At 49.9% G+C, this 25,611-nt stretch overlaps 2 protein-coding genes across 5 annotated transcripts in view; one reads left to right on the forward strand and one right to left on the reverse strand.

Annotated features, from left to right (window-relative positions):
- Nucleotides 1–3,313: 3,313 nt before the first annotated feature.
- IL31 (interleukin 31) lies at nt 3,314–5,373 on the forward strand. The gene is made up of 3 exons (XM_035016707.1): nt 3,314–3,329; nt 3,484–3,632; nt 4,981–5,373. Exons 1-3 carry the CDS (start codon nt 3,314–3,316, stop codon nt 5,371–5,373), a joined length of 558 nt encoding a protein of 185 aa, XP_034872598.1.
- Nucleotides 5,374–19,407: 14,034 nt separating this feature from the next.
- Nucleotides 19,408–25,611, reverse strand: part of MLXIP (MLX interacting protein) — a 59,931-nt gene continuing 53,727 nt past the window's right edge. For all 4 annotated transcript variants that reach the window (XM_035016944.1, XM_035016943.1, XM_035016942.1 and 1 more), the window contains exons 16-17: nt 24,704–24,833; nt 19,408–24,111 (exon numbers count right to left, since the gene is read on the reverse strand). In XM_035016944.1, the coding sequence (XP_034872835.1) occupies nt 23,990–24,111; nt 24,704–24,833 (252 nt within the window). In that variant the 3' untranslated portion in view covers nt 19,408–23,989. The remainder of the gene's footprint in view (nt 24,112–24,703; nt 24,834–25,611) is intronic.

Here is a 25,611-nt window from a genome sequence, read left to right on the forward strand (position 1 = left end):
TCACAGTATAGCTCCCACGCCCAAATACTTATTCAAACTCCTCTAGCAAAGTTCCCAGTGACCTCATGTTGCCAAACCTAGTACCTCTCTTCAGCCTTTATCTTATTTGACCTCTCCATGGCTTGTGATGGTGCTAATCACATCCGCCTTCTTGAAAACCACTTTTCATCTTGTTCCATGACAGGTTTTTCTAGTGTATCTCTCTCCCTCTCAAGAATGCCTTCTCAGCATTATAGACTGTCGTCATCTTCTTCTCCCTGTTCTGTGAATAGAGGTGTACCCCTGGCCTCCACACTTATCTCACATGTCTTTCATTGGTTACCTCTTGTAGGCTTACAGTTTTCTCAACCACAATGTACAGATGGTACCCAAAGATGGCACACTACACAGACATGGCACCCATATCTCTAGTTCCTTCCTTCAAGTTGCAAATCCAAATGCCTAATGGCTCACTGTACATCTTCACCTGAGAGTTCCATGACACTTCTAACTCACCATGTCAAAACTGAATTCTTCATTCACCTGAGCCCTGTGGTCCTCTCTGTTTGTAGCACCCCCATCTGTCCAGTCGCCCAAACCACAAACCCAGAAGCAGTTCTCACCTCCTCCCTCTCCACCATCCCCATATCCAATCAACTACCATCTCCTGTGAATTTTGCCTCCTTCAGATTTCTCTAATCCATTCACATCCATTCATCTCCACAGTCATTATTACCCTGGTTCAGATCCTTAGGCTTTGGACATGTCAAGGCATTCAGGTGGACATGTCCATTAGGCAGATGGACATTTAGATCGGGAGCTTGAAAGAGAGAGACATTAAAGTGTGAGGACCATGGATCAAGGGTGGGGCCCTTGGAGACATGCCCATTAAAGGACCAGGCAGGAAGATGGTTTGGCCCGAAAAGTCACTGTCAGAGGGCCAAAATGTGTCAGGATAATATTGTCACAGAATAAGAGGAAAAAGAGGTTTTCAAGAAGGAGGAAGTGGTTGGCATTACTGTGTGTCATGGAGGGGTCAAAATGAAGGCTGAGAAGAACCCAGTAAGGCTGGCAACATGAGGCCACTGGAGACTATATTGGTTCCCAGCTGCTGCCATAACAAATACCATAAACTCAGCAGTTTGAACCTACAAAGTTACTGTCCCGCAGTTTCTGTATGTCAGAAGTCCAGCGTGGAGTAACTGGATTCTCTGCTCAGGGTGTCGTCACCAGAGTAGTAGCTGGGGCTGTGGTTCTCAACTGGGACCCAGGGTCCTCCTCCAACTCACTGGTTCTTGGCCAAATTCATCTTCTTCTCATCTTTCCACCTGGCACCTTCCTCTGCAAGCCAGCAATGCCAGTTGAGTCTTTCCCATGCTTCGAGTCTCTCTGCTTTCCTCTTTGTTTCTAAGGGTTTGTGTAACTACATTGGACCCACCTGGCAAGCAACCTATCTTCAGGTCAGCTGATTAATAACCTTAATTACGTCTGCAAAGTCCCTGTAATGTAATGAAATTATGGGAGTAAACATCAGAGGGTGAAAGTCATGTGGGTAAAATTCTGCCTACCGTGGACTTTGCTAGAGGATTTTGATTAAATTGTTAGGGTAAAACCATATTGTGGTGGTTTGGGAAGTAAGGTAAAAGTGTGTGTAGACCATTCTGTCAAGAGGCTTGGATAAGAAGAGGAAAGAGACAGCAGAGGCTGGAGGGGGACTTGGGTTTAAGGGTAGAAGGGGGTTTCCAACTCTCTCTTCCATTGTGCATCTTGGGTTCTATGGATGGCGCCAGCCTGACCTTGTCCCTGTGCTCTTGACTCCTATCCAATGGCTAACTTGTCATCAAATAGATGCCCAATGGGCATCTTGAACTGAACTCATTCCAGACAGGATTCTCAATTTCCCCTCTCTAGACTTCTTTTCCTTCTCTGCATATCAACTATCCAGTTGCTTCATCAAAATCCTAGGAGTCATCCCTGATTCCTCTTCCATCCACATAAGTCCATCAGCCGGTTCTTTGGACTCCATCCCCAACCACTCTACCCTGGTCCAATCCACCATCATCTCTACCTGGACAGCCACATAATCTCCCAACTGGTCCTCTGCTTCCATCTTGGATTCACACAATCCACTCTCCTCTTAGCAGCCTATCTCATTCTCGCTTCTTAAAGTATACCACATTCTATATTCCCCCTCCAACAGCCATCCGGTGGTGCCTTGTCACACTTGGGATAAAACCCAAGTTCTTTATCATGGCCTCAGAAGGTCCTCTGTGACCTGGCCTCTGCCCACCTCCCTACCACCCTCCACTTCTCTAACTTTGCTGCAGCTGCAATTCTTGGCCACACCAAGCTCACTTTTGCACAAGTGTCCCCTACGCTTGGAGTACCCTTTCCCCAGATCTTCCCACAGCAGACACCTCCCCAGAGAAACTATTCTTCATCACCTGACTTAAAGTATCTCACCCACCACTCTCTATCCCATCACGTTGTTTTATTTTCATAGTTCTTATCATTACCTTACACTTTCTTGTTTATTCACGTTTCTTACTTCCTGCCCATTGCCTGCTAGAACACCAGCTTTATCAGGGCTGAGACCTTGTTTAACTTCTTTGCCACCATTCCTAAGACCCTAGAAGAGTTCCTGGTGAATGTTGGCACTCAAAATAGGAATAAGTGCCTTCAACAAATCACTCTGGAGCACAGATTCTGGTTCTAGGCCTTGCTGTTGCCAGGCACACTTGAGAATCCAATGATGTTCAAGGCCAAACAGAGTGGAGACAAGTGAGCCTTTGACTCGCCACATTCACAGTGGTTCTCGGGGCCAACCTGCACCCTGGCATGGGCTTGCTTCAGAAATTTACAAAGGTAATACATTTTGAAAACCTCATGCCCCCCTGACACCTACGCACACTCACTGTGACCCTCCCCAGAAACTCCCCATGGGGCACTGGTCCTTAACTCCTGTGAATCACCTGTTCCTGGGGAGTTATGCCTGTCAAATCTGGGCTATGAAATTTCTTCTAGTCATATCAATAAGCTTTTTTCCCAGAAGAAATGGCAGAGATGTGTGTGCCTTCCTGTGTGTGTCTGTACTGAGTCAGGCATCTGCCTTGAGGGTAACCTCAGCGCTTCCTTCCAGCCCTGATTTCGCCCAAACTCGGGCCGCAGAATTTTGAGTGTTTTCTGGAGAAAAGCTGATCAATGATTTTGCCATGGGCGGGGGACATTGATCATTCTTTTCCCCCACATCTGGCCCTTTATATATCTCCCGAGGACCATGGCGAGCACATTTGACTCCAGAAGCTGTTGCCAAAGCAGGCTTCGTGCACTCACCATGCTCTCCCACGCAGGTACTACCGGGTCCCACCGCCCCGTTCGTGAGCACGGTCTTGTCTCCTCAAAAAGAGGGGAAGACTCTGGAGGGGCTCAGCCAGGGGTGGTGGCAGCTGGGGTGGGCATGGCGTGTCTGATCATGTGTCTCACAGCATTGTTTTCTTTCACCAGGACCCGCCAGGTTTGCCCTGTTCCTGCTCTGCTTCATGGAAACTTCACTGACCTCCCAGACGGTGCCCATCCATCAGCTACAACCAAGTGATGTGCGGAAAATCATCTTGGAATTACAGCCCTTGTCGAAGGGACTTTTGGAAGACTACGTAAGTATACTACAGATTTCTTTTCTGGGTCATTTCTTTAAAATGCCTTCTGTTGCCCCCAGAAGAAGCCTCCTCTTTTCAGACCTGAACCTAGGGCTGTGGATACCCCAGAAAGGGACGGGAACAATGAGACAGGCTATGACGGACTTTTTATGAGGGTCGGAGGCAGAGATTAGCCCAGACAGCCTGAAATTCAACAACCTCTCATGTACTATAGGATCTGCTTTAGCAGGTCTGTTCATCCCTAGCATATTTGGTTCACAGTAATATGACGTGGATTTTCCTACCTGAAGCACATCCCTAGAGACGGGCCATCTTGCCTGACCATTTAGGAGCCTGCTAGGGAGCAGCGAATGTCAACCTAAGCTGTAAATGAGGTCTCAGTGAACTCAGGACGTTAAAATCCTCACCTGGGTCACAGAGAGTCTTTCTTACCGCAAAGAAGGGCAGTTAACAAGTTGGGTGTCTGTTTGTATACTACTTCATTGTTTAATTAGGACCCAGACTGCTTCTACCAGAGGCTCTTCTGAGCCCAGCCCCACTGGGAGGAAAGTTTGAGGCTGAATAAATGTGAATACTCTCATTTTCTCAGAGTTGTGATCAAGATAGAACCTCGTAGGCAGCTTTGATTAAACAAATAAAAACCAAAACCTGGAAACAACTCATGAAATTGGCCTTGCCCTTCCCTTCCACCCTGACATGTAAACCCTCGCCTTGGTTTTTATAGATGCTTAGTTACCGGCCAAGGTGACTAGGCAGTCCAGGCTGGTGAGGTGTTCTTAGCACTTCAGGTGAACCCAAAAGCTCTTAGTCCTTAGGAAGAGGGACAGGAGAGGGCCTGGTCTGGAGTCCATGGTAATTTTGGAAAAACTCTCCGCGGCATCTTGGAGGCCTTGCCAGACATGCATACGAGAGCTGGGGATACATTGGCTTTAACCCAGAGGCACAAAAAATAAGAAGCAGGATGGAAACCCAGATGTTCTCCTATTCCCCAGCTCTCTGAGGCCCTGAGCAGCGAAGAGAAGATCCCAGGGGGCTGTGAAGGCCTTGGGCAGATGGGCCGGGGAGGCAGGATGGAGCAGTGGTTACTGGCAGTCTTTGGGATTGCTGCTGACATGGGTTAGAATTCTGGGCCTGCCACTTGAGCTTGGGCCAGCTTTGCAAACCAACGGAGCTTTAGTTTCTTCTGGGAAGGGAAATAGTGATGACCACAGCCTCAACAAGAGATGGCAGGGGGAAGCGCCCTGCCCCCCACCCATCACAGAGGGAGCATTCAAATGTTAGCACTGGGGCTTCTAGGTGTTACTGCAAACCTAATGCTCACCCATTTCTCCTCCTCATTCCACAGCTGAAGAAAGAGATGGGGGTGCCGGAATCCAACCATTTCTTGCTGCCGTGTCTCACCTCTGACTCCCAACCACCACGCATCAACAGTTCAGCCATCCTGCCTTATTTCAGGGCGATCAGGCCATTATCAGATAAGAACATTATCAATAAAATCATAGAACAGCTCGACAAACTCAAATTTCAACACGAGCCAGAAACAGAAGTTTCTGTGCCTGCAGATACCTTTGAAAGTAAAAGCTTCATCTTGACGATTTTACAACAGTTCTCGGCGTGCCTGGGCCATGTGCTTAAATCACTGAACCCGGGACCCCAGCAGGTCATGCAAGGCCATCTGGCTAAACCTATTCCTTCTGGAACGGCGGACATGTATGAAACCTTGAGACACCATCACTGACAGCCAAAGTAAATTATTCCAATGAATAATCTCAATGAATCCCCAGATGGGCTAGTCTTGGGAGGACTGAGGTATAAATGTGTGAATTCACTTGAAAAGATCTCAGATTAGGTCATTGTTATCACTCTTGGTATTTACAGGATGTTTTTCCTCTGCAGACTTAGATCTTATCCTCGTTACGCCTCTGTGAACACAGGACGAGGCGCCGATGTTAATTTATTGGCTTTATTGTATTGAGAACTGTTAATGTTCCTTCAAGGAGCCCTCGGGAATTATTTAATAAATTATATTGAACTTTTCTCATAATCTGTTTTGGATTTTGTGAGGGGGTTAAAATTGGTGGCTGGGAATCCAGGCTGGGTGGTATTGGGGCTGAGGGAGCATGGGACACGCTGTGGAAGTGGAGACCTTTTCTCTCACTGTACTTCTCCCCATCGGAGAGGCTCAGTAGCAAATAATAGTAATTCCAGCAGTGACAACTATTTATCGAGCATATCCTTTATGCCAGGCCACATAAGTACCATTACTGTCCTCTTTTTAGAGGTGGGGAAACTGAGGCAAGGAGTCATTTAGCCACTTGCCCAAGGCTACACAGCTATTCAGGCATGGGACCCAGACTCAAGCTTGCTCTTCACCACTCTGTCTGACCTTTGTCCCTCTCTGGGCAGTGACTGGGTCTTAGAAGCATGTATGGCATGCCTGGGACTGAACAATCCCTCAAGTGTCTTCTGCGTGGTTCCACGCTGGATTTCCAGTGCCTCCACTCCTGCTGATGGAAGTCCTGTTCCATCATTGCATCCATGACTTCTTCAGATCCAGGGCCAAAGATTTTACCATTTGAATAAATGTTGAGTCCAAAGTTGTGAATGGTTCTTTGAGATCCTCTGGACTAATGGTTCTCAAAGTGTGGTCTCCGGACCAGGGGCATCGGCATCATCTGGCAACGTGTTGCAAGTGCACAGCCATGGGCCCCCCACCTCACACCTACTAAATCAGACACTTTGGAGGTGCAGCCAGCAATCTGGGTTTTAACCAAACCTCCAGGTGATTGATATGCACACTCAAGCCAGAGAACCACTGATCCTGAGTTGACAAACACCTTCATCTTCATCTTATTTGGGGGGAAGCTGATGCCCAAAGGACAGTATGATTTTCCTAAGTTCTCATATCAGGGGGGGATGAGGTTAGGACTCTGAGACATGCAACTCAGCTATGGAATTCTCATTCTTAGTCTTGTGGGGTTTTCTCCTTCAGTCCCACACAGGGCTCCCAAGCTTCCACATATTGTAGCCTTCAATGATAGTGTTTTGATCAGTCTTTCCAAAAACATCCACTGTGGTGGTCATCTATCATTTTTTTTGACTGTCCTATATCAGAACACATTTACTATTATTAGAAAAATTACCCCCAAACTGGGAAATAAGGCACAAAGATGACCATGTGTCCTTCTAAAGAGTAAAACAAATATCCACTAGTCTGTAGTGATATAAATAAATAAATGGAGGAAAAGGACAAATGTTCCTTAGAGAATTCCAATTAATAAACATAGAAGGAATGAGGGAAATAGAAAATCACCTTTAGAACACCTCAGTCCTGTGACGCCTGGCTGGCTTGGTCAGTAGAGCATACAACTTGGTGTTGGGGTTGTAAGTTTGAGCCCCATGCTGGGTGTAAAGATTACTTAAAAATAAAATCTGAAAGAAGAAAGAAAGAAAGAAAGAAAGAACGAAAGAAGAAAGAAAGAAAGAAAGAAAGAAAGAAAGAGGAAAGAAAGAAAGAAAGAAAGAAAGAAAGAAAGAAAGAAAGAAAGAAAGAAAGAAAGAAAAAGAAAGAAAGAAACAACACCTCAGTCCTAATTGCTGCAGGCAAGATCCACAGATGAAGGCTAAAATTAATGGGTGAGGGGCACCTGGGTGGCTCAGTCGTTAAGCGTCTGCCTTCAGTTCAAATCATGATCCCAGGGTCCTGGGATCAAGCCCCACATCGGGCTCCCTGCTCAGCATGGAGACTGCTTCTCCCTCTTCCTCTGCCTGCCGCTCCCCCTGATTGTGCTCTCTCTCTATCAAATAAATAAATACAATCTTTAAAAATAAAAAAATTAAATTAAATTAACGGGTGAACTGAGAAGAAACAGGAAATTTGCATAGCATCAAAGTATCTTCCCAAAAATATTTGCTAGTCATTTGGCAGTTTTAACTTTCGTCTACAAATTCTTTGATATTCTCCCTCCAAGAGGTGGAGGGGAACTCCCCTCCCCATGACAGCAGACTGGATCTGTGACTTGCTTCCCAAACACCAAGCACAGGAGGACAAGACAGGCCCTCATGGGTCCCGATGGGAAGGGCAGCTCCTCACCTCTGTGGGGCTCTTCCCCCAAATCCACACCCGGCCCCTTCATGAGAAAGCACCAGAAAAACCCAAATTGAGGGATATTCTACAAAAATCCAAGACCGCAACTCTTCAAAAGTATCAGGGTCAGGAAAATCAAGGGAGGACAGAGAAACTGTCACCTGGGGACCAGGGAGACACAGTGGTCGAGTGTAATCTGGAGAGGATCCTAATAAAGGACATTAGTGGGAAAAAAATGGGTGAAAATCCAAATTAAGCCTGTACTTGTGTTAATTTCTTAGTTTTGATAAATGTACCACAGTTATGTAAGATGTTCCCACTTAGGAGAAGCTGGGAGAAGGGTATATGAGAACTCTGTATTATCTGTAACTTTTCTGTGTAACTAAATTTATTTTAAAATAAAACATTTAAAAAAAAAATCCAGGGGCGCCTGGGTGGCTCAGTCGTTAAGCGTCTGCCTTCGGCTCAGGTCATGATCCCAGGGTCCTGGGATCGAGTCCCACATCGGGCTCCCTGCTCGGCTAGGGACCTGCTTCTCCCTCTTGCACTCCCCCTGCTTGTGTTCCCTCTCTAGCTATCTCTCTCTGTCAAATAAATAAATAAAATCTTAAAAAAAAAAAAATCCAGTTCCTCAGTCCCACTATCCACATTTTTTTTTTTTAAAGATTTTATTCATTGGGGCGCCTGGGTGGCTCAGTCGGTTAAGCGACTGCCTTCGGCTCAGGTCATGATCCTGGAGTCCCGGGATCGAGTCCCGCATCGGGCTCCCTGCTCAGCGGGGAGGCTGCCTCTCTCTCTGACCCTCCCCCCTCTCATGCTCTCTATCTCATTCTCTCTCTCAAATAAATAAATAAAATCTTTAAAAAAAAAAATCTGTGGAATTTGTAGAAATCTGTAGAAAATTGATAAGGTACAAATCATTCCTAGCTAGTAGAGAGGTCACCCCAGGGGTGATGGTTTTCTTGACTGTGAGGCCAGCTGAGCATCTACCTTATCTTTTTGTTCCAGCGCTGATTTTCCTCACTGATGATGGAGAGACCGACGAGAGAGGGACTCAACCTTCTTGTCCTTGGAACCAGTCGCGCTGTGCTGATGAGGTAAACAAAGCTTTGGCACCGAAGTACCTGGATTTCAGCTAACAAGAACCCACAGCTAATTAGAATTTCTTTTGGTGATAATCTGCCAAAACCTAGAAAGAGGCAAAAAGACAAGCAGACCTTGGCATTTTGTCATAAATTTAATATCTCCTCCACCAAATCATTCCCTCAGTATGTCTTGTGATTAAAACACTCCAAAATAATGACTTAAAAAAAATATCCAGGGGCGCCTGGGTGGCTCAGTTGGTTAAGCGTCTGCCTTTGGCTCAGGTTATGATCTTGGGGTCCTGGGATCGAGTCCTGCATCGGGCTCCCTGCTCAGCGGTGAGTCTACTTCTCCCTCTGCCCCTCCTCCAACTTATGTTCTCTCTCTCGCTTCCCCTCTCTCAAATAAATAAATAAAATCTTAAAAAAACACAACACTTTCTAAAAAAAAAAATCCAGGGGTGCCTGGTGGCTCAGTCGGTTGGGTGCCTGGTGGCTCAGTCGGTGGGGCATCTGCCTTCAGCTCAGGTCATGATCTTGGGGTCCTGGGATTGAGCCCTGCATAGGGCTCCCTGCTCAGCAGGGAGTCTGCTTCTCCCTCTCCCTCTGCACCCTCCCCCCTGCTTGTGCTCTCTCTCTCAAATAAATACATAAAATCTTTATTTTTCTATTTTTTTAAAGATTTTATGTATTTATTTGACAGAGAGAGAGACAGCGAGAGAGGGAACACAAGCAGGGGGAGTGGGAGAAGAAGAAGCAGGCTTCCCGTGGAGCAGGGAGCCCGATGCGGGGCTTGATCCCAGGACCCTGGGATCATGACCTGAGCCGAAGGCAGACGCTTAACGACTGAGCCACCCAGGCGCCCCCTATAAATAAAATCTTTTAAAAAAAATCCAGTGCCACTGACTCACAGAGGAAAGGAAAACAAATAATCAAGGGTCACAGAGAAACAAAAACTAATATGATATGATTAACATGACTTCCTTATTTCAGGGGGAACTCTCTGAGGCTGAGCAAAAGCTTAAACTTGCCCAATTTATAAAGGAAGAACATGCAATATAAAGCTTTAAGAAAAGCACTTTTGAGGGGCGCCTGGGTGGCTCAGTCGTTAGGTGTCTGCCTTCAGCTCAGGTCATGATCCCAGGGTCCTGGGATCGGGCCCTGTGTCGGGCTTCCTGCTCCACGGGAAGCCTGCTTCTCCCTCTCATGCTCCCCCTGCTTGTGTTCCCTCTCTCACTCTCTCTCTCTGTCAAATAAATAAATAAAATCTTTTTTTTATAATTTTTTTTAGATTTTATTTATTTGAGAGAGAGAATGAGAGAGAGAGAGAGCGAGCACATGAGAGGGGGGAGGGTCAGGAGGGTCAGAGGGGGAAGCAGACTCCCCGCCGAGCAGGGAGCCCGATGCGGGACTTGATCCAGGGACTCCAGGATCATGACCTGAGCCGAAGGCAGTCGCTTAACCAACTGAGCCATCAGGTGCCCTTTTCTTGTTTTTTTAATTTTTTTAAAGATTTATTTATTTATTTGAGAGAGAGAGAGAGAGAGAATGAGAGACAGAGAGCACGAGAGGGAAGCGGGTCAGAGGGAGAAGCAGACTCCCTGCCGAGCAGGGAGCCTGATGCAGGACTCGATCCAGGGACTCTAGGATCATGACCTGAGCCGAAGGCAGTCACTTTTTTTTTTTTTTTAAGATTTTTTTTTTTTTTTATTTGACAGAGAAAGACACAGCGAGAGAGGGAACACAAACGGGGAGTGGGAGAGGGAGAAGCAGACTCCCCGCCGAGCAGGGAGCCCAATGCGGGACTCGATCCCGGGACTCCAGGATCATGACCTGAGCCAAAGGCAGTCACTTAACCAACTGAGCCACCCAGGCGCCCTAAATAAAATCTTAAAAAAAAAAAAAGAAAGAAAGAAAAGCACTTTTGAGCAATGTCATCTTCTTGTTCTGGAGAATTAAGACATGAGAGGAAAAATAAAAAGGAAATAGAAGGGGCGATCAGATAACGAGAGAGGAGGAGAGAGAAGACCACGAAGTGGTACAATAGGAAATCAAATCACTGCTAGATGTGAAACTAGGCTAAACCTCACTAGTAACCAAGAAAGGCAAATAAACAGAAGGTCAAATCAGCAGAGGTTTTACACATGATAAGGCTTGCCGGTGAGGCGGCGAGGAGAAAGGCCTACTCAGCCACTTTCAGAAGTAGGTATCGGTCTCAGAAGAGGATTCCATCCCTCACCAGGGACCCTCTCCTGCTGTTCTCACTGTAATTTCCTACAGAGCTGATCACAGACTGGGGCCAGACACACGTGTGCACGAGCACACACACACACACACACTCTAACAGCATTGCTGATAATATCAGAAACGGGCCAGGAAATCTGTGTCAGGGTGGGTCACCCGAGGAGCAGACACCATGATGGGACTCTCCAGGCCAAAGGCTCAGCAGCAGCCAAGCCTGTGCGGGTCCGGAAAGAGGGAAGGAAGAGCGGCTGGTCGCAGCATCTCAGATTCAAGGGCTTCTCTAAGAGATGGACGAGGCTGTCGGAAAATCTGCCAAGTGGCTTGTCAGAGGAGCCTCGCGTCCCTCAGAAATGAGCCCGCCTCAGCATCCCTGCCACGGTCACTGGCTCGGAGAGGCCGGTGAGAGGCAGGGCCCCTGACTGACGGGTGAATGGGTTTTGGGGTCCGTTACTGTGGAAGTCACGTAGGTCCCCTATATGGACAGAAAGCAGGCCTGGGAAAAGCTATCCTTGGGGACCGGGGTCATTTTCTTTCTATTTTTATGTACTTTCCCAAATTTTCTAAAACTAGTATGTATTATTTGAGGAATTCAGTAAGATAAACACAATTTCAAATTTTGAAAGAAATAGCAGTGTGAGAAAAACGGGATGAAAAACAGAGCGTTCGAAGGCCACCCCAAGGCTGTTCACTGTGGCAGTGGGTTGATTTCTTGCCCCTGATCTCTGAAATGAGCCTAGGGTCACCGTTCACAGCTCTTCGCCTGCTCCTCAGACTCCCAGCTGAAAGGAATGGCCAGAGCAGCCCATCAGCGACAGGTTATTTCTTGTCGAGTACGATGGACTTCTCAGGGTAACCCATGTGGTCCTCCTCCCCCAGCCCTTTTGTGAACTATCCCAAACTGTAGTACCTCACAATGAGAAGGACTATTCAGAAAGACATTTCTGGGGCTCTTTCAGAGCTCAGCTTTCTTAATTTACTTATTCAAGGGCTCCGGAAACCTCTGGCACCAACAGCATTGGTGCCAAGAGCAGATGGTCTTGGGCTCCAGGTTCTGATCCTCTACTCACTGTATGTGATGTGACCTTAGATGAATCACATCATCTTTCTGAACTATGCAGTTTGGTAGTGTGTGTATATATGTATGCGTGTGTGTGCATGTGTGTGTATACATGTTCGCAGGGTTGTGCAACTGTCACTGTGACCTAATTCCAGAACATTCTCATCACCCCCAAAAGAAGCCCTGTACCCCTTAGCAGTCATTCCCCATTCTTCCAGCCCCTGGAAACCACTAATCTACTTTCCTTTTTCTTTTTCTAAAGTTTACTTATTATTTTTAGTAATCTGTACGCCCAACGTGGATCTCTAACTCACAACCCTGAGATCAAGAGTCACATGCTTTACCGACTGAGCCAGCCAGGCGCCCCACTACTAACCTACTTTCCATCTCTATGGATTTGCCTATTTTGGGCACTTCATATAAATGGAATTGTACAATATGTGGCCTTTTTCATTTGGCTTCTTTTACTTAGCATAACGTTGTCAAGATTCACCCATGTAGCAGGTGACAGTGCTTCATTCCTTTTTATGGTGGAGTAACATTCCATTGTATGGATATGCCACATTTTATTTGTCCGTCCATCAGTTCAAGGACATTTGGGTTGTTTCCATATTTGGCTATTATGAATAATGCTGCTATGAATGTTTAAATCCGCTTGTATGTTTCTCCAAAAGGGGAAGTTATCATCTTGATCGGGATAGCATCGAGTCTGTAGGTCACTTTGGGGAGTGCTGCCATCTTGACAATGTTGTCTTCCAGCCCATGAACACAGAATGACTTTCCATTTATTTAGGTCTTCTTTAATTTCTTTCAACACTGTTTTAACTGAGGTGAACTTCGTGTAATTTACCATCTTGAAGTGTACGATTTCATTGGCATTTAGTATGTTCACAGCGTCATGTGACCACCACCCATATTAAGTTCTGAAACATCATCATCACCCCGAAAGGAGGTGCCATACTCATTAAGCAGTCACTGCTACTCTCCTTCCCCCGCTGACCCTGGCAACACCAATCTGCTTTGTGTCTCCGTGGATTTACGTGTCCTGGGTATTTCATATATGGAATCATACACTGTGTGGCCTTTTTGTCTGTGGGCTCCTACCATGTCACATGGCGCTTTTGAGGCCCGTCCACGTTGTAGCATGGGTCGGTGCTTCACTCCTTTCTATGGCTGAGTAACACTCCTGAACTCTGTCCTGTAGTTTTCAGTGTAAAAGTCTTGCACTTCCTTGATTAAATTTATTCCTAAGTATTTTATTCTTTTTGATGCTCCTGTACATGGAATTGTTTTCTTAATTTCACTTTTGGCTTGTTTATTGCTAGAGTCCAGTAATACAGCTCATTTTTGTGTACTGATCTTCCGTCCTGTGTGTGACCTTGCTGAACTCATTTACTGGCTCTCATAGGTTTCTGTGTGCATGTGTATCCTTCAGGGTGTTCCATATGTAGCATGTCATCTGCACGCAGAGATAGTTTTACTCCTTTTCTTCCCCCCCCAGTTGGAATGTGTTGCGTAACTCTGCTACCGAGGACGTCCAGGACAGCGTGGAGCCTTGTGCCCATCTCAACTGGCAAGCATTCGGCCTTCCACCATTCAACGTGTCAGCTGGGGGTCTTCGCAGATGCCTTTATCAGGTTGAGGAAGTTCCCCCCTACTCCCGGTTTGTTGAGTGTTCTTATCATGAAAGGGAAGCCTTGGTTTTCTCCTGTGGGAAATGAGGATAACAGTCTATGGACCACGTAGGGCCTCTTGAGGATACAAATTGGGATAATGCGAAACTCTCCAGCCTGACACACCCAGGTCTAGAGCTCAGAGCTGCACTTCGTGATGGTGCCGCTGGGCAAGTTGTGTGCTTCTCTATGCCTCAACTTCCTTATCTCTAAAGTGGGGATAATAACAGCACGCATTTCATACGGTGTTGCATCACCCGGGCAGGCAGTGGTAGATCTGACTTAAACCATGAGCTGACTCGGTGCCCAGGACACAGAAACTGCGTGTTATGGTAGATGGCTGATAAAATGAGATGTGGTCTCGGTCCCTAGGCAGGGGTGAGGGTGGGAGGGTAGTACTGACAGTGACATTACCTGGAGAAGGTGGCATGTGTCAGAAGTGACAAGTGGAGCACTGGTGGCAGTTCAAAGCCCGAAGCGGGGTGGGCCAGGGAAGGCCACCGAGAGGGACAGAGCACAAGGCCTTCCGGGGGCAGGGGATGTGGGCCAGAGGGAAGCAGCTCGTAACCACAGGGCGTGCATCGAGCCTGGAAGCTGTGCTGTGATACGAGCAGGGATGGGAGATGGAGTCGGGGCCCTACTGAAGGACACACTAAGGACTGGGGACTTTATTCTAGAACAGGAAGTTCTGAAGTGCTGGGAGGAGGGCAGGTATTTGAAAAAGGGATGAGTGTTAGGAAGCTGAATGTTATTTCCTGAACTTTGTAGACCTGCGTGAGCTAGGAAGATTCTGTTGGGATATTGCTCAACTCTGATCCATATCAGCTGTTCCACGGCCCCGAATGGGACCCCAGTCGGGACATTTCGCACAAAGATTTCACAACACAAGATTTGGTGAATGAAAGGGAGCAGGCAGGATGCTGTGCAGCAGAGAGAATCAGAATGACCCCAGGGTATTAAAAAGGAGGATGGCCTCTGTGCTAGCATGAATAAAATCCAAGAGAATGGAAGAGGGTGCAATGTTGGGAATGGGGGAAGAATGCGGGGAAGAGAGATGAAGATTAGCAAAAGCAGCTCATGTTACGGGTGCTTATTGTAAACCTGGCTTGCTTAATCCTTCAGCAACCCAGTGGGGTGGGTGTGATTTTTTTTTTTTTAAGATTTTATTTATTTGAGAGAGAGAGCACAAGCAGGGGGGGGGGAGGCAAGCTCCCCGTTGAGCAGGGAGCCTGCTGTGGGACTCGATCCCAGGACCCTGGGATCATGACCTGAGCTGAAGGCAGACGCTTAAGTGACTGAGCCACCCAGGCGTCCCAGGGTGGGTGTGATTTTTATCCACGTTTTCTAGATGAGGACTTTCGGGCCCAGAAAGGTTGTCACTCGCCCAAGGCAGTCAGGACCCAGATGGTGAGGAGTTTGGACTTTATTCTAAATGCAACAGGAAGCCACTGGAAGTTTGAGCAGGGGAAGGACACAACGTGTCATACGTGTCTTTAATAAGGTCACTCCAGCTCTGTGAAGAATTGATGGCAAGAAGTGGAACTTGGAGAATATGGTGTGCCCTCCAGGCGGTGGCAGTGGGGGTGGGGTATGGACCTGTGATTATTCTGGAGGGATCGCTGACAGGCTTCACCGACAGATTAAAGGTGGGATGTGAAGGGACGGAAGAACCCGGGGGGACGTCTAAAGAATCCGCTTGAGCAATTGGGAGGCTGGCAACGCCAGGTAGCGAGATGCAGAACATTCGGGGATGAACAGGCTCCGGGCAGGGGCAATTGAAAGTTAAAGAAATGGTGGTTAGAAGCAGAGAGACTTGAGGGCGCCTGGGTGGCTCAGTTGGTTAAGCGACTGCCTTCGGCTCAGGTCATGATCCTGGAGTCCCGGGATCGAGTCCCACATCAGGCTTCCTGCTCGGCAGGGAGTCTGTTTCTCCCTCTCCCACTCCCCGTTTGTGTTCCCTCTCTCACTGTGTCTTTCTCTGTCAAATAAATAAATAAATAAAATCTTAAAAAAAAAAAAAAAAGCAGAGAGACTTGAGGAAGAGAAACTGGTGCTTAGAGAGAAGTGAGTCAATTGGAAAAGGAGAAAATGGCGAGGCAGAAGAGATAAGGAGAAAAAGCCCCAGCGGGGAGAGGGGGAGGTGTCGGCCTCCTGTGGAGCCTGCTCTTCTTCCCTGAGGGTTCTGCCCCTTTGCCCAGCGAACTCTGCTTATCCCTCGGGCTCCTGGCTCAGGCACCACCTACCACGGGGACGTTCCCAGCGCCTCCCAGGACCGGTTCCTGGCACGCCTTCGTGACCTCATGGCACCCCGTGCTGACCCCCATCATTCAGTATCAAGACAGATTTTGTGGCACTGCGGTGTTCCCTGAGCAGAGTTCGAATTTGGCTTGTAGCACATGCTTCTTGATCAAAGACCGGAGGAAAGAAGGTGTAGTTGGGCAACCCCCAGGCAGGTGTGGGAGAAGAGGCACGGAACGCGAGCAGCTTACGCATATCCCGGTGGAGGTCATTCGGTGGCACTGATGGGTGGGCTGGGGACTCGGGATGCCAGACAGGTGAGGGGGCAGGTGGGAAGGACTGCTACCTCCTGCTCATGCAGGCCCCACTCCCCCCACAAGTCTGTAATGGAACCCAGCCAGCGCTGCTTGGTCTCGTCCCCCAGGAAAGAAAATCAGTCAGACTAGATCAGGAGATTAGATTGTTTGCTGCACCATACCCATTAAAGGCAGGAAAGTCGACTCTTATCTTAGAAAGCTCTTCCCTCTTTAAACAATAAGGGTTTTCTAGCTAATGATTCTGTGAAACAGAAAATCTGATCAATAAGAACTCCCCAGTCCTCAGATTTCTTACTAACTATGACTTTGTAGCTTTTGACAAAGCCTTCAGGAGGCTTTAAATGACCAACACCAAAGGCACATACGCACTTCTGTAAACGGTACTAAGAAGCACATTTACTATTAACAAATGAAACCCATATGGTGTCTGGGACTTGCTTCAGAACAATGGGGGCGGGGGTGAGGTACATACGAAATAAAACTGGCCCCGAGTTGGTAGTTGTTAACGTGGATGATGAGTAAGTGGGGGCTCCTTGTACTATCCCCTCTACTTCTGTGTATACTGGAGATTTTCTGAAATAAAAAGGTAAAAGGCACACTTACTGAAATTTAGGACAAGTGCAATCACACCATCCTACACAAGGCTAAATTCAGATCTTGACATATAAAAAAGAAGGTAAACTGTGTCCTAGAGAATAACCATATTCACATCTAAGATGAAAGGCTTTTAAATGCCAGTAAGAGATTGTTCTTATATCTACAACCTAAGTTACTAGAGTTGATGTTTTATATTAAACATGGAATCCCAGGGGTCAACCTTTTAACACTGGTCAACATCTATGCCAGCTTGACCTCTCCACCTGCTAGTTGCCCCTTCCCCTCTCCTGAATTCTTCTCACAGGTCCCTACACCCCACTTCTCTGACGCAGACGTGAGGAAGGGGCAGCTGGGCTGCTGGGATGGTATGGGCTGAGGGCTCTTTCAGCAGGTTACCTGTGCACCTGCCATGCGCCCGTTCCATGCTGGGCATGGCAGTGACCATCAGCACCAGATCCTTGTCCTGACGGGCCTCGGTACCTGGCGGGGAAGACAGATGACAATGACAAACACGACAGTCGTCCTGAGCAAACACAGGGTGCTCTGAGGCCTGACTCCATGCGTGTGTGTGCATCTCTGCATTGGGGGTGGGGTGGGGGGACATGAGGGCTGGTTTCTGAAGAACTGAGGTCCAAAGATTGGGACTGGAAGAAAGAATGGGAGCGAGCCAGGAGATGGCGAGAGGCTTGGGCAGAGGAAAGAGGACTTGGAAAAGCCCTAAGAGTGACATGGCACATAAAACACGGTTCGTTCAGAGAACAGGAAAGAGCAAAAATGAGGTTGGGAAGGCAAGCAGGGGCCAGATGGGCAACAGAGGGCGGCGGGAGGTTGACGGGGGAGAAATAGATCCTAGGACTTGGCCCTCATCTGGAAGGCCCTGGACGGACTGAGCACAAGAGTGACATGGCTGGACCTGGGCTTTTCCAAGCTCCCAGTGACTGTGACAGACACCACAAGACAGAGTGAGGGGGACACTGTTATGTGAACTCGTTGAGAAATAATGGCGACTTAGATTTGAAGACAGCACTGGTGATGGAGAGAAGTGAATCACGTATTTGGAAGAGATCTGGAAGACGAACTTGACCAGAGTTGGTGTTGGGAGAGGTGGCGGAGGGGAGGAGGACTGGTCAAGGATAATCCTCCCATTACGTTGGGTGGAGACGCCATTTACAACGTAAAACAAAACAAAAACAAAAAACGACACTTTAGCCTTTTCTGATCCACATGGCCTTGACACTTTGGAAAGTACTTTGATTTCTTTCTCTAGGAAATGGGAATAGCCACACTGCCAGATTGAGAACTATCCAGGGGCGTCCATGTCCCTGAGGAGCCCGAAGCCTGATGTGGAGGGACAGTCTCCAGCGCCCTGGTCTTGCTCCCTCTGCTCTATCTCCCCCCTCCCAGTCTATCCAAACTCAACCCTCTTCTCTGAATTATGTCCCGAGCATCTTTTAAGATTCCATACATAACATGGAGCTGGGTTTGAAAACTTCAGAAGAGCAAAGCAGACATCTGTTGCTCAGTGGAAATCAAGCTTCTTCAGCCCAGAGGAGTCCGTGAATCACTTGCTTCTTTCTAGGGCCTCCTGTTTTTAGGACCCAAAATCTTGCTTTGTGTCATGGAGACTTTGTTTGGGGGAGGCATCGGGTTTGATCAGACAAGAGCCTGTCTACCAACCCACGGCATTTCAGTCCGAGATCTGGATCTGGGCAGTTGTTTGGTGAAACAAGCCAGCAGGGGCCAGGCTGCCTGCAGGAGGTAGCATGACTCAGCTCACTGTGTCCCCTCTCAAGCACCAGGAGCTGAGGTGGGGGAGATGGGGGGTGGTGGGTGCAGGAATAATGTATGGAAAAGAGAGAAGCTTCTAAATTGAACAGAAATCATCAAAATCTTCTCAGATCAACAAAGGGCATCTTGGCTGGTCAACTTGCCTGCCTTTTCCTACGGTTTTGGGTCCCCGGTTGGCAGGGAGACCATGGCCTCCTGGGGCCATCACCTCGACTTAGAACACTTTCAGCACTGGGGTCAGTGTTAGCCATACTGACGAGAACCTACACTTTCTAAGTACAGTGTCTCATGGGTTACCGAGCCCACTGACAGGATTTTATGTGAACCTCACAACCACCCTGTTGAAGTGTGCAGGGCAGGTGCGATCTGCCCGGGTTCCAGATGAGGACATGGCAGTTTGTACAAGCACCACGGAACTCTGTCCACCTGGGAAAGGCCTGGAGCACCAGGCCCTGGTGAATTCACAGTGAGAATCGGTGATTTGGGGCTTTTGACATGGGTCCTTCCATCAGCCTCTCTTCAAGACCCCCTACTCACCTGGGGCCTCTCTCCCCCAAGCCTTCACCCCAGGCTGAACCTACCGCCCAAGGTTGGAATGAGTAAGCCAGTCTGAGCATCACTTTGTTCCGATCTCCCAGTATCATCATTTCCACAGTCCAACAGGATAGCATTTAAGACCACACATCACAGGCTTTTCAAAAAAATACAGCTTTTTATTGTCTCGGATGCAAATATAGTTTTAAAACTGCATTGTAGTGTTGAATACAGCTGGTGGAAACGTGCTTCTCGACAGCGGAGCATGAAGGGTGGTGTTCTGGGTGGTGCAGGCCTGAGGGAGCCTCCGAGTAACAAGGCTCTTCTCGGGTTTTGCTGTTCGGACCACGAGGGGAAACTGCCTCCTAACGGAGCCCTGACGCAATCACCAAAGCTCACAACAGAAAAAACGAACCATTTATACAATGAACTGGAAGCTGGCAAAGGAAAAGAACGCCGTGGTAGCTCAGCCGTGATGTTACAAAATAAGTAGATGAACGAGGTTCCCTTTCGCGGGCCGTCTGAGAAGATTCGGGTAGAGAAACGGCAGGGCGTTGTCGGGGAGAGGCTGTGTTCAAGCTCCCTTGTGAGAAACACAGCCTAGGAATTGTGTGTCCCTGGGCTGAGCCCTTCATACCCTTCAACTGCAGGACAAACTCTACGGAAATGTATCCGTTTCTCCCAAGCCCTCCACGATCTCAAGCCTGGGGAGGAGCACACCTCTGTTTAGAAACCCAGAAGAGAATTCTTCAAATTAGTGACGCCCAGGGTTGACTGTGAAACCAAAAGTTTGACTGGGAGATGGAGGTGAATTCTGCTACATATTTGGGAAGGAATTTCACAAAAATAAAATTCCATTAAGTAAACAAACACAGGCGGGCTTGTGCAAGCACGTGCACATGCGTGCGCGTGCACACACACACACACACACAAACACACACACACAGCATCAAAGCCAACTTTTAACATGAAAAGTTCCCTTTTCTTTCTCAAAGGCTGATTTTCGCAAATCCCAACAAGGAGACAGCCCCCTGCGTGATGAGCCAGGAAAGCCAAGTCCTCAGAAGGAAAACAAAACGGGGCAGTTGCTGGAGGTACACAGTAGGTCCTAAGGCTTCTCCCTGCTCTCGCCGTCCCTCCGATCCCAGAGGGTCAAGGCCAAGGAGACTACTGAAAGTTACAAACAGGTGTTGAGCTTCCAAGCTCTTCCACCCTCCAACCCCCTCCTCCCCTTGTGCATGTGCAGACATGGTGAAAATCCTCAACATACACCGTATCAGGGCACCGAGGTGAAGACTCAGGCCGCGGCTGCCATGTTGCTCACACCAGGGCATCCCAGCTCTCTCCTCCAGTGAGCCCATGACCGAGGGAACACTTGGCAAAGCCAAGTTCCCACGAGCGGTGGGTGGGTTTCGTCACTGGCGAAGTGCGTAACAGGAAGCAGGCCATCTCTAGGGAAAGGCAACTTTCCACCAGAGAGAGAGGAGCGAGCGGACCAGCTTATCCACGGCGTGGGGGGTCCTGGGCATGGGGCAGGGAGCACTGAGGACAGCCTGGCGCCACGCCGTGTGCTTCAGCTAGACCGTGCCAGCTTGTAATCCTGCCAACAATGCACCTGCTCCTCGTTCCTCTCGTTCTCAGGTCCCTTGCCACCACACCCCTTCACCTGGGTCGAGACAAAGGGGGTTGATACCACCCTGGGGGGCCATGCTTGCTCAGTCTAAGTTTATATTTCTATCGGCCAGAGCAGGAAAACCTCCCGGCCCGTCAGGTCACAAGGGCAGGAAGCGGATGAAGCTGGGTGCCCAAGGACACATGGGCGACAACTGACCACCCCTCCTCCTGCAGAGGCTCCAGGAACAGGGTGGCGCTGGGGGTTCCCTGCCCCCCAGTCCTTCCTCCTGACAAGGGCTAGTGACGTCCGCTAGCACCTCATTAACTCTAACTTCTGATGCTGGGACGGCTGCTCTCGTGTGAGAAACTCTGGCTGGACAGCAGCGGGGGTGCTCGGGCTGGAGCCCCCCTGGGGGTGACTGCAGGTGTAACCCGCCTGAGATGGGAGGGGCAGGCCCGCCAACTTTTAGAAAGCCCCTTGGTGGCACCTGCCCTGTCCCTGCGTTTCCCACTCATCGTGAAAGAGCAGGCACAGTGTGAAGAGGGCTGATGGCACAGAAAGATTTCACAGAAATGCTTTTCAAAGATTTATGTGTCAGGCTTTTTTTTTTTTTCCTTTTCAGATTGATTTTTTTTATTCTCCAAAGTGTCAGCATTTTAAAGCTTCTTTTATGGGAGCAGAGGCAGGAGCAGGGGTGAAAATGAGTGTAAACAAAGCACAGCCCTGTGGGCAGCATACCCTGCAGCCCTCTGGCAGGGTGGTCTCGCTGCCCCTGCGCCCCCACTGGGCCCCTCTGTCTGGCCAGATTCATCGGGCAAGATTCCAAAATAAGAAATTATTCTGGGACAAGAAACAGTCATGTCTGTGGTAAGAGATACAGCTTTGTGGCCCAACAGCCGTGGTAATTGTGAGCACCAAGAGAAATGGATTTAAGTAAATGTCTCAAAACAAAAACATGCATCTAGTTAACAGTCTGCTAGGACAGACACACACACACACACACACACACACACACACAACCCTTCAAAGTCTCATGTGACCCAACAGCCTTAAATATTTAACAAAACAGAATCATGAACATTAATTCAGCAAAAGGAAGAGGAGAGGTAGGCCGAAGAAGCAAGAGGCCAATTTTATATCCCCCAGAGTTAAAAAAAAAAAAAAAAAGAAAAAGACTCCCAGCACCGGGTGGGGAGAAGGCTGCTCATTTAGGAGAGGTCTTGGTGGGCCAAGCATTACGGCCATTCACGCGGTTTACAAAGGCACAGGAACTGGGGAAGGGACGGAGCTCATGACCCTCCACAAGCCCTCGTAGCTGGGGATGTCTCGTGTTTTTCCTTTTGACCCTAGTGAGTTCTTACCATGGTGGTCTTCGCCTTCTGAAGGGCAAATTCGTGTTTATCCTGGGGTGAAGAATGAGCTCTCTTACCACTTCCCAGTGGACATTAAGGATCAGCCCAGCCTTGTCTTGTGCTCGCCCCTCAGGGGAGTGATCTGGGAGGCTTGTAAACACGTTTTCTGGAGAGGCTGAGGGACGCTGCCAAGCTGCTCTTGTGCGGGGCTGAAGCACAGACAAGGGAGTAGGTGATGGTCGGTGACCTGCAGCGGAGACGGTGGCACGGCCGGCGGCAGGGAGACGTCACCCCTGCCATCCTCCATCAACGGAGGCCGAGGCAGGGCTGGCTGCCCCCTGAGCACCTTCAGCAGGCCTCTAGGAACCCGCGGGAGCCTCCAAATGGGTCCAAGCTGCAGGAGGTTGCCCTCAGCAGCCCCCACTCAGAGCCTACCCAGCATTCCCGGCCTTGCCTAGCACTGCCCAGGCTCCATCTCTGGCAGGGAGGACAGAGATTGACTGGAAAGTCCACTGAGCCTCTGAACTTCACAGCAGGACGTTAAAAGCACATTCTTTCAACGAGGAGGTACCCTTGGCTGGGCTTCCTGAGCGTTAGAGAGAGCACCCGCCCTTCCATCTGCAGCTCCTCTTGCACATACAAGAGGATGGGCCCGGACACCCCGAATGCAATTCCACCTTCAGAAGCAGGCCGCTGCCCCCAGATATCCCTCCGCCTGGATCAAATATGAGTGTAACTCTTCACTGTATGATCTGGGAGATGCCCAGAGACTGAGGCTTGCTGCCTCAGAGGGCTGCCCGTCAACATTCAATCTCTTCCTCCAAACACAACACAGGACAGACTTTGGGTGTGGTGACATCTTTGGTCCGAGAACTGTTATGGTTTGGGGCTCCTGGCTGAACCATCCAGACAAGGCGACAGACCCATGGCAGCACCGTGGAGTCTGGCCTCTCAAATGCTGCGCTCTCAGGGCTGCGAGCATGCACCCTAGGCTGCGGCTTGGAGGAAGGTGCAGAACAAGGGCCATGCAGTGAGGTGGCGCCCAGTGAGGCCCCGCCTGAGTCCCCGCCATGGTTCTCAAGCCACCGACGACGGAGCGAGGCCGCCCGCGGCGCCACCCGAGGGGTCTCCGAGCCAGAGCAGCAGCTTCGCTTTGCTTGTGCGAACCTTCTCGCGCCGCGAGCATACACACCCACCGCTTCCGCACGCGGGTTCCGGGGTTCCCTGGCGGCCTGTGCGGTGGGAGCAGCTGTCCAAACCTACTTACGAGGTCAGAGTGTGAGGGAGGAAGGGAGGTGCCTTCCACCTGCCCCACGGGCGAGTCAGAGCGGCGCCATCCGAGTGCCCAGGGGTGACAGGAGCGAGCATCCAGAAGTCTGAGGACAGAACTGAAGAGGAACCCTTATGCCTCCCAGCTCCCAGGCGCAGGCCGTGCCCCTTTGTCCCCTCTACTCCCTGCTCAGGCACCAGGGGCCCGGCAGACCACCAGCAGGACGGGACTTTGTCTGGGTTGCCTGAGGGCAGGGGAGGTCACGACTGAGGTCAGTGAGTAAGAGTTCACAGCAAGGGGTTCCCAAAGACGGGCTACTGCTGTCGGCAGGCCCCGAACCTGCTTCAGCCCTGAGCGCAGTGTTGAGTGGCCCAGTGGGCCGGCGGAGCTGGAGGGGGCCCTGAGCTCTGCGTCAGGAGAGGCATGGGCCACAGCCCCTCTCCGCGGGCAGGGAAGAGCCTCCGTGGCATCTTGCGCGGCCACGCGCCCGCCAGGCGCTGCTACGAGTCCCCCGGTCTCCTGCCGATGGCGGTGACGGCCTGTGCTGCTTGCTCCGGCAGCTGGGACGGGTCTGTCAGGACGGACGTGGTGGTGCTCAGCTGCCGGAGGCTGTGCAGCGCCGCTGGAAGGAAGGGGCGGGTTAGCCCAGGGACATGGGCCACGCGGCGCTTCGGGTGGCACCGCGGGCGGCACATGCGCTCGTGCGCACAAACCGTGCGCTAATTCTCATGTCCCCGAAGGAGCAGAGGCCCTGAGCGCCACCGAGGGACAGACGCCAGCAAAGCCTCTCTGCCCCTAGGACAACTGCAAATCCTGTCTCCTCTCCTGCAGACAAGCAGGGAACCCCCAGCTCCTCCTGTCTGTCCACCTCTATAACCTCAGTATAAGGGCACAGCCCTGTTAGTTCTAAGAATTAAATCAGAAAACATCTGAAAGCACAGGGCCTGGTGAACAGTAGGTGCTCAATAAACGCAAGGTGGACCTGAGCACACGGACATGCGGGGATGACAGGAAGCAAAGGACAGGCGCTAGGGGCCATGCCCCTGTCCGGCAGCCGGCATCTCTGGCCGGGGCCCCCTGCTGACGCAGCTGCTCGTGGGGGCGCCTGGATCTGCCGTGGCACCGTCTGCAAAGGCCCTCCTGTCCCCGGGACTATCCTCAAGGGTGTGGCGAGCCCCCGTGATGCCGCGGCCCCTGCGTAGCCCCCGACTCACTTGGCCTGAGGACGGGCAGGGAGCAATGCTGGTCCAGCCAGGACAGCGCCGTCCGGTGCAGCTCTTCCAGGCTGCTGGTGGACACCATCCCCTTGAAGGACTCAAACAGCGGCTTGATAATGATACTGAACTGCACGGCACGTGGGTTAAAGAAAAGATAAGCAAGGAGGAGGCCGGCGGACACGTAACCGGGGGTGAGGAGAATAAAGTCCAGCTACAGGCTTGCCCGTGACCAACTCCCCCTGGGACGACAAGTAACCATGTACGGTTGATGAGGGAGTGTGATCTAGATAAGATGCACCCTCACATTCCCCTGAAATCTTTCCATCTGACTCTAACTGAGAAACAGGTTAATGAGCACTGAGCAGGCCGGAGGCAAGGACACAGACGTTTCCTCGGTGTGGAACAGGTCCGAGCACCCTGACATGAAAGCCAGCGGTCTGTGGATACAAGAAGAAGCGGTCTGTGGTCTGCAAGAAGAGCAGAGGCACACAGCAGACCGCAAAGCAGAAGCTGTCTAGAGATGGAGGAGGTCTGTCTTTTGTGATAAACACACGCGCCGGCTCTTAGTCACATTCTGTGTGGGTCTCCCAAACCATCCTAGGCAAGCAAATATGCAAAAGCATGAGGTCCATTTTCTCCCTGATCTGAGCCACGGTTGTACCCATGGCCCCCCGAGCTGAGGCTGATGATGAAGAATGTGCCATTTTACCAAAGAGGTCCTGGCTCAGCCCAGCTGCCACCTCCATCAATGATAAGGGCCAGAGCCAGGCTGAGTAAGCCGGGCAAAGCAGAGGCAACAGAGCTGGCGTCTGGTCTGTCATCTGTCTCTTCAAAACCAGCCATGAGAGTGCCAACAGATAAAATCCTCTGCTCCTCAACGGCTGTCTCTCGTCTGTCAGCAAGAA

Source organism: Mirounga leonina, unplaced genomic scaffold (genome assembly GCF_011800145.1).
Source record: "Mirounga leonina isolate KUSES-001 unplaced genomic scaffold, KU_Mleo_1.0 Mir_171, whole genome shotgun sequence".
Taxonomy (NCBI): domain Eukaryota; kingdom Metazoa; phylum Chordata; class Mammalia; order Carnivora; family Phocidae; genus Mirounga; species Mirounga leonina.